The 16,017-nt window shown below is 40.5% G+C and overlaps 6 protein-coding genes across 6 annotated transcripts; 3 read left to right on the forward strand and 3 right to left on the reverse strand.

Moving 5' to 3' along the window:
- Positions 1-5,146: 5,146 nt before the first annotated feature.
- LOC129774871 (uncharacterized) lies at positions 5,147-5,647 on the reverse strand. The gene is made up of 2 exons (XM_055778905.1): positions 5,604-5,647; positions 5,147-5,539 (listed from the first exon to the last, which is right to left on the reverse strand). The coding sequence occupies exons 1-2, from the start codon at positions 5,607-5,609 to the stop codon at positions 5,147-5,149; spliced, it is 399 nt and encodes a 132-aa protein (XP_055634880.1). The 5' UTR covers positions 5,610-5,647.
- Positions 5,648-5,952: 305 nt separating this feature from the next.
- On the forward strand, positions 5,953-6,481 carry LOC129775117 (uncharacterized). The gene is made up of 2 exons (XM_055779400.1): positions 5,953-5,994; positions 6,055-6,481. Exons 1-2 carry the CDS (start codon positions 5,989-5,991, stop codon positions 6,460-6,462), a joined length of 414 nt encoding a protein of 137 aa, XP_055635375.1. The 5' UTR covers positions 5,953-5,988; the 3' UTR covers positions 6,463-6,481.
- A 2,924-nt stretch (positions 6,482-9,405) lies between these two features.
- Positions 9,406-9,917, reverse strand: LOC129772797 (uncharacterized). The gene is made up of 2 exons (XM_055776263.1): positions 9,878-9,917; positions 9,406-9,813 (listed from the first exon to the last, which is right to left on the reverse strand). The coding sequence occupies exons 1-2, from the start codon at positions 9,881-9,883 to the stop codon at positions 9,409-9,411; spliced, it is 411 nt and encodes a 136-aa protein (XP_055632238.1). The 5' UTR covers positions 9,884-9,917; the 3' UTR covers positions 9,406-9,408.
- A 162-nt stretch (positions 9,918-10,079) lies between these two features.
- LOC129780564 (uncharacterized) lies at positions 10,080-10,750 on the forward strand. Its single transcript, XM_055788947.1, has 2 exons — positions 10,080-10,265; positions 10,325-10,750. Exons 1-2 carry the CDS (start codon positions 10,260-10,262, stop codon positions 10,730-10,732), a joined length of 414 nt encoding a protein of 137 aa, XP_055644922.1. The 5' UTR covers positions 10,080-10,259; the 3' UTR covers positions 10,733-10,750.
- Positions 10,751-12,714: 1,964 nt separating this feature from the next.
- LOC129780561 (uncharacterized) lies at positions 12,715-13,351 on the reverse strand. The gene is made up of 2 exons (XM_055788944.1): positions 13,200-13,351; positions 12,715-13,140 (listed from the first exon to the last, which is right to left on the reverse strand). The coding sequence occupies exons 1-2, from the start codon at positions 13,203-13,205 to the stop codon at positions 12,733-12,735; spliced, it is 414 nt and encodes a 137-aa protein (XP_055644919.1). The 5' UTR covers positions 13,206-13,351; the 3' UTR covers positions 12,715-12,732.
- Positions 13,352-13,547: 196 nt separating this feature from the next.
- On the forward strand, positions 13,548-14,101 carry LOC129780560 (uncharacterized). The gene is made up of 2 exons (XM_055788942.1): positions 13,548-13,587; positions 13,652-14,101. Exons 1-2 carry the CDS (start codon positions 13,582-13,584, stop codon positions 14,057-14,059), a joined length of 414 nt encoding a protein of 137 aa, XP_055644917.1. The 5' UTR covers positions 13,548-13,581; the 3' UTR covers positions 14,060-14,101.
- The last annotated feature ends 1,916 nt before the right edge of the window (positions 14,102-16,017 follow it).

The raw sequence follows: 16,017 nt of genomic DNA on the forward strand, positions 1-16,017 counted from the left end.
AATTGTATGATATTCCTCTCATCAACATTTTGTAGGTCTTATAGTTATTGAATGAGGATTTTTTCTAAAGAAAAAAATAAAAAAAAAAACAAAAAAAAAATCACTCAAAAACTATAAAACATACATAGAATAAAATCCAGTAAATTTTTTAAGCTTTCATTTAAAAATATCAAACGATTTAGAAAATTTCAAAAATTGAAACCCATTTTTCTCAGAAATGTATTTTTTTTAATTCTGCAAAAATGTTTTCGTTGAAAAATAACTATTAATGTTCAACTCGTAACATTTTTAGGTATAAATTATCGCTTTTTATATGTTTTGCAAACGTTTTTCTTTTTCAAATCATGTCAAGAATATATCAAACGTGAGAATTGGCACACAAAAATGTGACGAGTAGAACATTTTATTTTTTTTCAAGAGTCTCCATACAAAAATGCCACGTATTCGTAAAACTAGAAAAGATAGAAAGTTGATGTCTTCGATGAAAGTTAATATTATATCTAAAACATTTTGGAATGCGCCATATCGCTGTCTTGACTTTACACAGAATTACGAATAAGTAGTAATTTTTCAAAGAAAAAATGAAAACGTTGTTTTTCTAACTTTTTACCTGCAAAAGTGCCCATCTTCCGATGAATGGGTGACCTGTTGGAAATTGTAAAGGCACCTTTTTTTTAGATAAAAGTTACAATTGCAAAATCTTTTCTTCTTTAAAAAAACTTTTGATATATTTTTATGAAAATTTCCTACTTTTTATCTTTTGACCAGAATTTTGTAGATATGATAGTTTTTGAGTTATAATTTTTTGTAAATTACGTGTATTCGTGCGCTGGAAGTACGTGTATGCAGTGCTCTGGGAAATATTGTATAGGTTACCAAAAATAGGAAATTTTCCTGCATCCCTATTTTGTTCTCTATAAGAGCTATGGTGAAAGACGCAGTTTTCTTTTTATTTTCACGTCAAACTCAATGGGCTTGGAAATGAAAATTTGAATAAAATACTTAAAGCGTAAAGTGCTCAAAGTGGATCTTAAAAAAAATCAATTGACAGTTCAATTTGTTTTAGGTATTCCAACATTAATTTTTTTTTTTATTTTTAGATCCACCTCAACAATTTTAATTTAAATTTGGGTGCTTTTTTCTGAATTCTAGAGCATTTATGCTACAATTTAGTGGAATGTTTTGAAATGAGGAAAGTTTTGGGGCCCAGTGCTGCTTTATTCGTTGATTTATATTTATAAGACTAAACTTATGGCCATATATTGTTTTTATATTTTTCTGGTTTACAATTTTTATTTAAGAGAAGTAGTTTTGTATAGGCAAGGTGATTTTTAGTTTTTAGCTTTAACCATATAGGGATTCAGAAAAAATATCTTATTTTCTAATTTGGTTGTTTTTCATTGCACCTTACCACCAGATTCGGGGACACTTTTTACGAATCCACGAACACAATAAACTCATAGATTTCAGGAGAATAAAAAAATATATATTAGAAAATACAAAAAAAATTATATAAATAAAAATGATTTGGAGACTGAACCGTTTTTTTTCCAATCCATTTTTTTGTGCCTCAAGACTGCACAGTATACTCATCTCTCCCAATCCCATTTCTTTTCTGCCACCGGATTGAACGGTATGCTCTTCTCTCGCAATCCCATTTCCTTTCTGCCACAGTGTTCTCATCTCTCCCAATCCCATTTTTTTCGGTCACAAGACTGAACAGTATTCTCATCTCTCCCAATCCCATTTTTTTCTGCCACCGGATTGGACAGTATGCTCATCTCTCCCAATCCCACCTCTTTTCTACCACCGGATTGACCAGTATGTTCTTCTCTCACAATCCCATTTCTTTTCTGCCACAAGACAGTATTCTCTGTATTTTTTCTGCCACAGGCTCTCATCTCTCCCAATCCCACTTTTTTCTGCCACCGGATTGAAGAATATGGTCATCTCTCTCATTCCCATTTCTTCTCTGCCACCAGATTGAACAGTATTCTCTTCTCTCCCAATTCCATTTCTTTTCTGCCACCAGATTGAACAGTATTCTCATCTCTCCCAATCCCATTTTTTTCTGTCACAAAACTGAACAGTGTCTTCTTTCTCAATCCCATTTTTTTTCTGCCATCGGATTGGACAGTATGCTCATCTCTCCCAATCCCATTTCTTTTCTTTCCCATTCCCATTTCTTCTCTGCCACCAGATTGAACAGTATTCTCTTCTCTCCCAATTCCATCTCTTTGCTGCCACCAGATTGAACAGTATTCTCATCTCTCCCAATCCCATTTTTTTCTGTCACAAAACTGAACAGTATTCTCTTCTCTCCCAATCCTATTTATTTTCTGAAACCGGATTGAACATTATACTCATCTCTCCCAATCCCAGTATTCTGTCTTTTCCCAAACATAGCTGTCAATAACGAGCAACTTATCGATGAGCAACTAAGGGGAAATCGTAGGATGTAAAGTCTCCGAGAACAAAGGAAAGAAAGAAGAAGGAAGGGGAATATTTGCCTAGAGTAGAAACAGTGTATCTTGCTGAGGCAAACTTCATTCTTCGTGAGGACACCGACTGGACAACACCATTGCTGGGCGAGCAGAACGACGACGGATCGAATGGTCTTTTCAAGGCAATGGGGGTGGAGGTGTAATATGAGGAAAGAGTAGAGTTTTCCAAGGGCCTTTTTGAAAGCTAGAGACGAATGAACTGAAGAAGTTCAAAGTCTCTTTAATTCAACGAGGAATGGAAGGAAAGACAAACTTTCAGTGTCGTGCTAGATACGAAACAATGAACATCGTTTGTTCTTCCTTGTTTTGCGCTATCACATGTCTACACTTCGGACTGAGCTGTGGACGCGACCAAATTACTCACTCGCTGATGTCACGGTATTGCAATCATTGCATCAAACTGACGCCATTGCATTAATGTTTTGAACTACATAATTGTGTGGGGATCATCAAGCTATCGTCAGCTCACCAAGAAAATACATTTTGTTCGGCAATTTGAATTTTGGCAGTGATTTGGTTTCGCTTACCAGTAGCAAAACTTTCTCCACTAAGGATGACAGCTGCGCTTATCTCGAGCATGCGTTGTTCTGTGAGCCCAAGAATGAATCATCAAACAATAATCGTCAAATGATTCTACAAAAAAAAAGCATTTCAGGGCGACCAACTGGTAGAATGGTTATTTCAAAATTTTCGTATCATTATAAAATAATATCCGCAGTTATAAACAAGCAACTTGAACTAAACTATAGCGCAGTTCTACGTCAACAATGCGGTCGTGTCTTGAACACAACCTTCTATATTTCTAATTCTAATTTTTTTTCTGCAACCGGATTGAACAGTATTTCTCTGCCAATCCCATTTCTTTTCTGCAATGCTCATCTATCCCAATATCATTTCCTTTCTGCCACGATACTGAACAGGACGCTCATCTCTCCCAATCCGATTTCTTTTCTGCAACTGGATTGAACAGTTTTCCCTTCTCTCTCTTTTCTGTCATCGGATTGAACAGTATGCTCATCTCTCCCAATCCCAGTATTCTCTTTTTTTTCAATCCCATTTCTTTTCTGCCACCGGATTAAACAGTATTGCTCTTCTCTTCCAATCAGATTTTTTCTGCCACCGGATTAAACAGTATTGCTCATCTCTCCCAATCCCATTTCTTTTCTGCAACCGGATTGAATAGTTCATCTCTCCCAGTCCCATTTTTTTCTGCAAAAGGATTGAACAGTATTCTCATCTCTCCCAATCCCAGTTATTTTCTGCAACCGGATTGAACAGTATTCTCTTCTTTGCCAATCCCATTTATTTTCTGCCATGCTCTTCTCTCCCAATCCCATTTCTTTTCTGCCACCGTATTGAACAGTTCATCTCTCCCAGTCCCATTTTTTGCAACAGGATTGAACAGTTTGCTCATCTCTCCCAATCCCAGTATTCTCTTTTTACTCAATCCCATTTCTTTTCTGCCACCGGATTGAACAGTATTCTCATCTCTCCCAATCCTATTTCTTTTCTGCCACCGGATTGAACAGTATTCACATCTCTCCCAATCCCATTTTTTTCTGTTACAAAACTGAACAGTATTCTCTCCACTCCCAATCCCATTTTTTTCTGCCACCGGATTGAACAGTATTCTCTTCTTTCCCAATCCCATTTATTTTCTGCCATGCTCTTCTCTCCCAATCCCATCTCTTTTCTGAAACAGGATTGAAAAGTTCATCTCTCCCAGTCCCATTTTTTTTCTGCAAAAGGATTGAACAGTATTCTCTTCTTTCCCAATTCCATTTCTCATCTCTCCCAATCCCATCTCTTTTTTGCAACCGGATTGAACAGTTTTCCCTTCTCTCCCAATCCCATCTCTTTTCTGCCATCGGATTAAACAGTATTGCTCTTCTCTTCCAATCCCATTTCATTTCTGCAACCGGATTGAACGGTATTCTCTTTTTTCCCAATCATATTACTTTTCTGCATTCGGGTTGAACAGAATTCTCTTCTCTCCCGATCCCATCTCTTTTCTGCAACCGGATTGAACAGTATTTCTCTCCCAGTCCCTTTTTTTCTTCAACAGTATTCTCTTCTTTTCCAATCCCATTTATTTTCTGCAGCCGGATTGCACAGTTTTCTTTTTTTCTCCAATCCCATTTCATTTTCTGTTATGCTCTACTCTCCTAATCCCATTTTTTTCTGCCACCGGATTGGACAATATGCTCATCTTTCCCAATCCCATTTATTTTCCGCAACCGGATTGAACAGTATTCCATTTTTTTTTTCTGTCAGTATTCTCTCGCCATGCTCATTTCTCCCAATCCCATTTCTTTTCTGCAACCGGATTGAACAGTTTTCCCTTCTCTTCCAATCCCATTTCTTTTCTGCAACCGGATTGAACAGTATTTCTCTCCCAATCCCTTTTTTTTCTGCCATGCTCATCTCTCCCAATCCCATTTCTTTTCTGCCACCGGATTGAACAGTATGTGTATGTGAAATTAGTGTGTGAAATTTAATTTTTTCATCGTGGCATTCAAATACTCCCGAAACATGTTAAATCGAAACACAACAACAATGATGTAAGAAAACCACAATTACTTTAATTTTGTTTTTAATGTATCACACATTTATTCCATCGCTATTTCCATATACATCCCATCTCAATACAAACCAACAACTTTTTCTCCACCGATCGGAACTGGAGCAACGTGAAGCGATCCTGGAGTGGAAGCGATCTGCTTCGCCACTGGCACCACAGTCTTGGCGAGTCCATGGTGACCCCATCCGTAAACACCGGCTCCATAACCAGCCCATGGAAGTCCCCGGGAGTTCAGCTTGTCCATACCACCGTAATTGTCCATACCACCAACTGGCCATCCAGCAGCAGACCACGATTTGGCATATGGATAAGCAGCGATGCCATGGTTATCCCATGCGTTTAAACCATTCCATCCACTCCAATTGTTCCATAGGACGGATTGTGGCCAAGCAGTCGGTAGGTATGATCCTTGAGTGGCGACAGCCAGACCAGCGACCAAAAAAGCGATGATCATCTATGGGAAAGTATTCTGATAAGACCGAGCCGTATTCCTTACAATAAATTGTGTTTTCACTCACCTTCATTTTGGTTGTTTCGTTTCTACGAGTTTAATACTGAGAAGTTGGAAGCAAATTGTACATACAATGACCGAATCGACTATTTTTATACCAAAATCGATGGATTACAGATTCATAAAAAAATAGACTTATGTTTAGAACACTTGCTTAATGGTGCGTGATGCTTCCTATTTAGTTCAACAGCGTATCCCCTAGGGTTACGAATCAGTGTCTAACCGTAGCAAATTGTTTCCTTTCAACTTTTTCGCATACACCATCCAACCTTCGAAACATCCTCACGCATTAGCACAGCCAGTGAAACAGTATAAAGTAGGTTGATTATCCTCATTTCGATCACAGTTCGTCTTCAGCACTATTTTCGTTGCGAAACAAATCTACTATCAAAATGAAGGTAACGTTTATCCTCAGTGGAACCGTTATCAGAAAATAATTGTTCTTATTTTCAAAACAGGTTACCGTTGCTCTCCTGGTTGCCACTCTGGCTGTCGCCGCTCAGGGATCATATCTGCCAACCGTTTGGCCACAATCGAGTGCATGGAACTCCTGGAATGGATGGAACGGTTTGAACGCATGGGACAACCATGGCATCGCGACTTATCCGTATGCCAAATTGTGGTCTGCTGGATGGCCAGTTGCCTCTCAATGGAACAACGGATGGAACGGAAATTATGGTGGTGTGGACAAGTTGAACTCTTGGGGACTCCCATGGGCTGGCTATGGAGCCGGTGCTTATGAATGGGGCCACCACGGGCTCGCCAAGACCGTCGTGCCAGTGGGTAAGCAGATCGCTTCCACTCCAGGATCGCTCCATGTTGCTTCAGTCCCAATCGGTGGGGAGAAAGTTGTTGGATTGTATTGAAATATGATGTATGTAAAGAAAGCGATGGAATAAATTTTTAATATTTATGTAAATTGAAATGAAAATTGTTTGTTTTTTTTGCTCTATCCAAGGCAGTGTCCTTTCCTTTTTTGGTTCAGTAGTTTGACGCCCAGTTATAGCAGATTAACATGATGACTTCCACGTCAGTCACCTGTGACTGACACTGAGTTTTCGTTCAGGTCGCGTCAGTCACCGGTGACTGACAGTATAACATATGATAATGGGGAAAAATAAAATAAACACATAAGCTCATAAGCATTCCCTTCCGAACGGTATTTCTGTTCCACTATGATAATAAACGATAGTCCTAAATACATTTCAAAATGTTCATCGAATCGCTATGAAAATGTGTTAATTTGATAAATTTTGAGAAAACAAGTATGCAATGCAAAATGAAAAATTGTTGAGATGAGATTAGTGCAGCATATGTTTCTTTCTTTTGATACCGTGCATCCTCTATGGAAGGGCACACAACTAAGCAACTAATAGCAACTAAGATGCTATCTATGTATTAAAGGGTGTGTCACATCAAATTGCATCACGGAAAAAACGCTGTAGAAATTCGCCCAGTAGACTGATCCTTTTGAAAATTTTAGACAGTAAAATAAAATCTATTAAACAACTTTTGGCATTTTCTTTTATTCATACTTCGAGCCCAAGCCCGTATGCTCGCACCTTCCTCTTTACCCCGTCCATAAGGTTCTGTACAACGTCAGGTTGTAGTTTTTTTTTAACAGAAATCCATTTTCTCTTGAAGTCCGCCTCCGATTTGACAACTTTTGGGTACTTCCGGAGGGCCTGCTTCATAATCGCCCAATATTTCTCTATTGGGCGAAGCTCCGGCGCGTTGGGCGGGTTCATTTCCTTTGGCACGAAGGTGACCCCGTTGGCTTCGTACCACTCGAACACGTCCTTTGAATAGTGGCACGAAGCGAGATCCGGCCAGAAGATGGTCGGGCCCTCGTGCTGCTTCAATAGTGGTAGTAAGCGCTTCTGTAGGCACTCCTTAAGGTAAACCTGCCCGTTTACCGTGCCGGTCATCACGAAGGGGGCGCTCCGCTTTCCGCAAGAGCAGATCGCTTGCCACACCATGTACTTTTTGGCAAACTTGGATAGTTTCTGCTTGCGAATCTCCTCCGGAACGCTGAATTTGTCCTCTGCGGAGAAGAACAACAGGCCCGGCAGCTGACGAAAGTCCGCTTTGACGTAGGTTTCGTCGTCCATTACCAGGCAAAGCGGCTTCGTCAGCATTTCGGTGTACAGCTTCCGGGCTCGCGTCTTCCCCACCATGTTTTGCCTTTCGTCGCGGTTAGGAGCCTTCTGAACCTGTATGTACGCAGGCCCTCCCGCTGCTTGGTCCGCTGGACGAATGAACTTGACAAATTCAGCTTATTAGCGACATCCCGGACCGAACTTCTCGGATCACGTCTAAACTGCTTAACTACGCGCTTGTGATCTTTTTCACTGACGGAGCATCCATTTTTGCCGTTCTTCATCTTCCGGTCGATGGTTAGGTTCTCGAAGTATCGTTTTAGTACTCTGCCGACCGTGGATTGGACGATTCCCAGCATCTTACCGATGTCCCGATGTGACAACTCCGGATTCTCGAAATGAGTGCGCAGGATTAATTCACGACGCTCTTTTTCGTTCGACGACATTTTTCCAAATTTACGAAAAATTGACAGTGAATCATGGCCAACGTGATCTATACACTCTTATCTGATTATAAGCGAAAGCTGAAGATATAATTCCTAAAAATTAAATTTCTACAGCGTTTTTTCCGTGATGCAATTTGATGTGACACACCCTTTAGTTAGTTGAGATTTGTGTGCCAAATAACACGCCTTGAATGCATTCTGAGTGGCAAGCTCTAGAGTAGTGTCGGTACTTTATTCGCACCTTCTCCCGACTCATGTCCAATCACTGTTCGTTAGATGCACGACTCTACAGTTTCAATCTTGTCAGCAGCAATCTCTGCGTTTGTGGCCAAGGCTATCACGACATCGAGCACGTTGTTTGGTCGTGCGGGGTGTATCTGGCCGCCAGATCGAATTTAGAAAACTCCCTTCGGGTCCTAGGAAGACAACCCAATGTGCCGGTGAGAGATGTGTTGGCTCGGTTAGCCCTTGATTACATGCTCCATATATATGTTTTCCTTAAAGCTATCGATCTTCGTGTGTGATTGTCCCTATATCCTTATACCTTCCTTTCCTTCCTTTGCGGGTAATTCGTCCCCATGCAATAAATAGTAGAATAAGTTGAAACGAAATTACACTATAGATTTACGAATAGATTTAAGAATTGAGTGTTCAACAACATTGTTACAATTTCCTTATATCCCATCCTTCTCCTAAAAATATGTCACCCTTCTAAACTCGAGTACATTGCGAGTTTTCCACCTTACTAACCATAGATGTAAGAAAATTGTTTATATATATAGTTTTAAAATAATATTTTAGAATTCGGCTCCATTAAACTTAAGTAATTGAGCCTGTAAAAATAAACGAATTAATAAAAAAAAGCTCTTGAGTACGCGTGATCACAGAAATTTCGGAGGAAATTTCTTTGAAGAAAAATTTCCCCGACCAGAACGGGAATCGAACCCGAACCCCCAGCATGTTAGGTGTGACGCTAACCGCTCGGCCACAATATCGTAACAATATCGAAAATCGGTCCGGAAGTTCTATAGAAACGAATTTTCTAAAATGACTGTATTCAGGAAAAATCGCAAAAAAAGTCAGATTTCCATACCATCCATATTATGAATTATTAGTGCGAAATTAAAAAAAAAACCTGTCTAAAGTTTATCGTCATCTTAATATTTGTCATTCATTTACACCATTTGTGTAGATCACATGAATTAAGAAAATCATTGCCATTCAATAATATTTATTGGATCTGCATTATTTCTCAAACCTTCACTCTTCAATCAATCACTTTCACTCCATCAAGTGGCACTGGGGCAACGTGAAGCGATCCTGAGGTAGAGGCGATCTGCTTCGCCACCGGTACCACAGTCTTGGCGAGCCCGTGATGGCCCCATCCGTACGCGCCGGCTCCATAACCAGCCCATGGAAGTCCCCAGGAATTCAATTTGGCGACACCATCATACCCATAACCGTTCCATCCGTTGTGAAGCGAGGCGGCAACTGGCCATCCAGCAGACCACGATTTGGCATATGGGTAAGCAGCGATACCGTGGTTATCCCATGCGTTTAAGCCGTTCCATCCGTTCCAAGAGTTCCATAGGCCGGATTGTGGCCAAGCAGTTGGTAGGTATGACCCTTGGGTGGCGACTGCCAGACCAGCGACCAGGAAAGTGATGATCATCTGCAGGAAATGTTTCTGATAAGACCAAGTTGCACTCTAAACATAGAACCATCTCTTCGCTTACCTTCATTTTGATTGTTTGGTGTTTATTTTCCCGGGAAGCTGAAAGTGAACTGTGTTGACAACGATTGAATCGACTATTTTTATACCGAATCCGACGGAACACCGATATACATAAAAACACATTTAAATTTAAATTTAGAACATTTAATCAACGGAGCGTGATTCTACCGATTGATTCCGTGTGATCCCCTCAGGAAACGATTAAATTTCGATCCGTTTTGGATTATTTCCTTTCAACTTTTCGCATACATTGTTCGACCTTCGAAACATCCTCACGCATTAACACGGTCAGTGAAACAGTATAAAATAGGTTGATAATCCTCATATCGATCACAGTTCGTCTTCAGCATTATCTACATTGCGAAACACATTCTACTATCAAAATGAAGGTAATGTGAGAACTATTTGTGCTGTTATCATAAATCAACTTTTATTCCTGTCGAAATAGGGTGCCATCGTTCTCCTGGTTGCCAGTTTGGCCGTTGCCGCTCAAGCATCGTACCTGCCAACAGCTTGGCCACTGTCCGTTGGCTGGAACTCCTGGAATGGATTGGGCGGTTTGAACGCATGGGATAACCATGGCATCGCTGCTTACCCATATGCCAAATCGTGGTCTGCTGGATGGCCAGTTGCCTCTCAATGGAACAACGGATGGAACGGATATTATGGTGGTGTGGACAAGCTGAACTCTTGGGGACTTCCATGGGCTGGTTATGGAGCCGGTGCTTACGGATGGGGTCACCATGGACTCGCCAAGACTGTGGTGCCAGTGGCGAAGCAGATCGCTTCCACTCCCGGATCGCTTCATGTTGCCCCAGTCCCAATCGGTGGGGAAAAAGTTGTTGGTTTATATTGAATTGTGACGAAGAAAACAGCGATGAAATAAATTTGTGATATTTTAATGGTAATACTTCGTTTTTATTTTATTTTTTATTTGAATTTTGAAGATTAGTTTTTGCTGTGTATTAATTTGCATAGAATATTCAACATATCTTCCATAGCAAATTCAGTAACGAGAATGACCCAACTCTTTCCGTCCGAGCCGATGAGGTTCACTTTGGTCTCATCCGACCACAGCACATTTCTCCATAGTTTCTCCTTTTCCGGGTCCATCGCCCACTCGGCTGTGCGTATATGCCCCAGTATACAAATAAAACATTCAAACATGGAGGAGGTAACATCATGGTGTGGGGGTGCTTTTCTTGGTACGGGGTGGGTCTCTTGTACTGGATCGACCGGATTATGGACCAGCATCTCTACGCCCAGATACTTCGGGAAGTAATGCTGCCACACGCCGAGTGGGAGATGCCCCTAAAGTGGCAGTTCCAGCAGGACAACGACCCCAAACATACCGCTAAAACGGTTAAAAAGTGGTTCCAGGATAATAAGGTAGACGTTATGGAGTGGCCAGCACAGTCCCCTGATCTCAATCCCATAGAGAACCTATGGGAAATAGTTAAACGTAAGGTGTACACCGAAAAATCAAAAAACAAGCAGCAGCTGTGGGAGAGAATCCAGGCGGTGTGGTACGCTATCCCGCTGAGAACGTGCCAAAAGCTGGTGGAGTCGATGCCGAACCGGGTGCGAGAAGTGATGCGTAATAAGGGTTATACCACCAAGTACTAACCCTGCAAATCGATCACGGTATGAATTTCCTTTTTTTTAAATTTTTTTTACCATGAATTCTAAAGCGGTCCTATTTTATGTCGCGTTATTTTGGTCAGTAAGTATGTTTAAAACGCATTTTTAAATAAAGGACAATTGGTTTAACTACGGATGATTTTAATTTCTTCGAAGAATGGAATTTACAATTTGTAAATGGTTTGATGCACTTAAATGGAAATTTTTTTCTCAAAGTTTTGTCACTTTCTGTTTTGGATTGAGCTGTGGTCCTATTCTATTGTCCGACACTGTATATATATATATATATATATATACATATATATATATATATATATATATATATATATATATATATATATATATATATATATATATTCTGCTTATTTCATCGCTCTGTTAATAGTCTGTCAATTTGAATTACTTTACGAGAACTAACGTAACCGATCTTAAGTTGAGGAGCAGACACATGAAACTAAAACGAAGTTATTTGATTGTTAGGTATCCGAAGTAGCTGTTAAATATTATTTATTAGCTTTTGGCACGTTCTCAGCGGGATAGCGTACCACACCGCCTGGATTCTCTCCCACAGCTGCTGCTTGTTTTTTGATTTTTCGGTGTACACCTTACGTTTAACTATTTCCCATAGGTTCTCTATGGGATTGAGATCAGGGGACTGTGCTGGCCACTCCATAACGTCTACCTTATTATCCTGGAACCACTTTTTAACCGTTTTAGCGGTATGTTTGGGGTCGTTGTCCTGCTGGAACTGCCACTTTAGGGGCATCTCCCACTCGGCGTGTGGCAGCATTACTTCCCGAAGTATCTGGGCGTAGAGATGCTGGTCCATAATCCGGTCGATCCAGTACAAGAGACCCACCCCGTACCAAGAAAAGCACCCCCACACCATGATGTTACCTCCTCCATGTTTGAATGTTTTATTTGTATACTGGGGCATATACGCACAGCCGAGTGGGCGATGGACCCGGAAAAGGAGAAACTATGGAGAAATGTGCTGTGGTCGGATGAGACCAAAGTGAACCTCATCGGCTCGGACGGAAAGAGTTGGGTCATTCTCGTTACTGAATTTGCTATGGAAGATATGTTGAATATTCTATGCAAATTAATACACAGCAAAAACTAATCTTCAAAATTCAAATAAAAAATAAAATAAAAACGAAGTATTACCATTAAAATATCACAAATTTATTTCATCGCTGTTTTCTTCGTCACAATTCAATATAAACCAACAACTTTTTCCCCACCGATTGGGACTGGGGCAACATGAAGCGATCCGGGAGTGGAAGCGATCTGCTTCGCCACTGGCACCACAGTCTTGGCGAGTCCATGGTGACCCCATCCGTAAGCACCGGCTCCATAACCAGCCCATGGAAGTCCCCAAGAGTTCAGCTTGTCCACACCACCATAATATCCGTTCCATCCGTTGTTCCATTGAGAGGCAACTGGCCATCCAGCAGACCACGATTTGGCATATGGGTAAGCAGCGATGCCATGGTTATCCCATGCGTTCAAACCGCCCAATCCATTCCAGGAGTTCCAGCCAACGGACAGTGGCCAAGCTGTTGGCAGGTACGATGCTTGAGCGGCAACGGCCAAACTGGCAACCAGGAGAACGATGGCACCCTATTTCGACAGGAATAAAAGTTGATTTATGATAACAGCACAAATAGTTCTCACATTACCTTCATTTTGATAGTAGAATGTGTTTCGCAATGTAGATAATGCTGAAGACGAACTGTGATCGATATGAGGATTATCAACCTATTTTATACTGTTTCACTGACCGTGTTAATGCGTGAGGATGTTTCGAAGGTCGAACAATGTATGCGAAAAGTTGAAAGGAAATAATCCAAAACGGATCGAAATTTAATCGTTTCCTGAGGGGATCACACGGAATCAATCGGTAGAATCACGCTCCGTTGATTAAATGTTCTAAATTTAAATTTAAATGTGTTTTTATGTATATCGGTGTTCCGTCGGATTCGGTATAAAAATAGTCGGTTCAATCGTTGTCAACACAAATCACTTTCAGCTTCCCGGGAAAATAAACACCAAACAATCAAAATGAAGGTAAGCGAAGAGATGGTTCTATGTTTAGAGTGCAACTTGGTCTTATCAGAAACATTTCCTGCAGATGATCATCACTTTCCTGGTCGCTGGTCTGGCAGTCGCCACCCAAGGGTCATACCTACCAACTGCTTGGCCACAATCCGGCCTATGGAACTCTTGGAACGGATGGAACGGCTTAAACGCATGGGATAACCACGGTATCGCTGCTTACCCATATGCCAAATCGTGGTCTGCTGGATGGCCAGTTGCCGCCTCGCTTCACAACGGATGGAACGGTTATGGGTATGATGGTGTCGCCAAATTGAATTCCTGGGGACTTCCATGGGCTGGTTATGGAGCCGGCGCGTACGGATGGGGCCATCACGGGCTCGCCAAGACTGTGGTACCGGTGGCGAAGCAGATCGCCTCTACCCCAGGATCGCTTCACGTTGCCCCAGTGCCACTTGATGGAGTGAAAGTGATTGGTTATTGAAGAGTGAAGGTTTGAGAAATAATGCAGATCCAATAAATATTATTGAATGGCAATGATTTTCTTAATTCATGTGATCTACACAAATGGTACACCATTTGTGCAGATCACACCCCGCACGACCAAACAACGTGCTCGATGTCGTGATAGCCTTGGCCACAAACGCAGAGATTGCTGCTGACAAGATTGAAACTGTAGAGTCGTGCATCTAACGAACAGTGATTGGACATGAGTCGGGAGAAGGTGCGAATAAAGTACCGACACTACTCTAGAGCTTGCCACTCAGAATGCATTCAAGGCGTGTTATTTGGCATACAAATCTCAACTAACTACTAATTAAAATGACGCGAATGTTCCTCTAGGAACGTGAGTGTCAATTATGAAAAAGAAGAAGAAGATATGTTAACAAATTATACGGAACATATAACATAATATTGAAAAAAATGTATCTCAATAACGGACTCTCCAGATTTTTTTTTTAAATCAAAAACTAGGGTCGAAACCTCAGAATTCATGAAAATGGAAATTTCTCAAGCGTTCGCATAGGAAAAAAAAACGTTTGAGAGGCAGGTTACAATATTTACTAGAATTTTTCATTCATTAATTTTTTTGTAAAAAAGATCGATAATCGGTTTGATGATTTGATTGTTACAAATTTTTAAGAGTGAGTATTGAAGCGGCCCTAATCGCTTCATATATCATTATAGAGATGCTTGGAGAATGCAATAGCCAAATATACTTCATTGTAGCACACGTGCGCTTTGTATTCAAGTTACGAAAGTGCATCCACCTTGTCGAAAATGATACCATTCTCTAATTATATTTTTATTCGTCAACCTGTATTGTTGCCGAATCTACATTTTTTCTACCGACCTAAATTTTATTCCTTTTGTGCGAGGGAAACAAATCTCAGGTCTTCACTCGGACCGTGGCTGTTCAACACCTGGGAGTATTTTTTATTACATTATTCATCGGCAGAAATAGCGGGGAAATTGAACATAGCTAATTCGATTGCAATTGATTTTTTTCTTTTCTCTTTCTAAATTAAGCAAACATCAACAAGAACAGACGTAAAAAAAATAATTTCGCAGGATCGGGAAACAAAATAAATTTGAAATTTTTAAAATGCCGACCCCCTGACTGTTCTTCTTCGCACGGGGTTTTTTCGAACATGAACCCAAGACCAAACAAGTGTGATCATTTTTAAGAAGTTTACAATAAACAAATATTATATAGAAAGTGATCTCTCGAGTGCATAATACATTCGGATAAAAGCTATATTCGGATACATAACGGCCGGATAAATGTTATAATCTGAGCGGATATCCAAGCCAGTAGAGTAAACACCACCGCTAGTGAAAATTAGATCCTGATCCCGTGATTTAGCATAGAAAGGGGCGCCACTGGAAAAAGTGTCCCCTACAGTATCTATTCAGCCATTCCATGCCAAACCGATAGTGTGGCCCTCGGATTTCCGCATGAGGAGTGGTAGTTTTGTTCCTTATCGCAAAATATTAGACCCGTATTTTTTCATTTTCTCGTTAAAGTGACCATTTCGATGGTGGGGGTGGTCCGAAAATTTTTGTTTTCTTTGTTTTCCAAAAATGAGTTTTTTCAAAAATTCATAACTTTTGAACCACTAAGCCGATTCAGATGACAAACATATCAAACTAAATTTAATTAGTTATTCTTCTTTGAAAAATATAATGCTCACAAAAAAATTGGATTTTGTTTTCTTAATTATTAATTGTACCTGTTTTTCATAGTTTATATGGTTTCGGGATCAAGGGTGCTAAAGGGTGTGTCACATCAAATTGCATCACGGAAAAAACGCTGTAGAAATTCGCCCAGTAGACCGATCCTTTTGAAAATTTTAGACAGTAAAATAAAAACTATTGAACAACTTTTGGCATTTTCTTTTTATTCATACTTCGAGCCCAAGCCCGTATGCTCGCCCCTTC

Source organism: Toxorhynchites rutilus, chromosome 3 (assembly GCF_029784135.1).
Source record: "Toxorhynchites rutilus septentrionalis strain SRP chromosome 3, ASM2978413v1, whole genome shotgun sequence".
Lineage (NCBI taxonomy): Eukaryota > Metazoa > Arthropoda > Insecta > Diptera > Culicidae > Toxorhynchites > Toxorhynchites rutilus.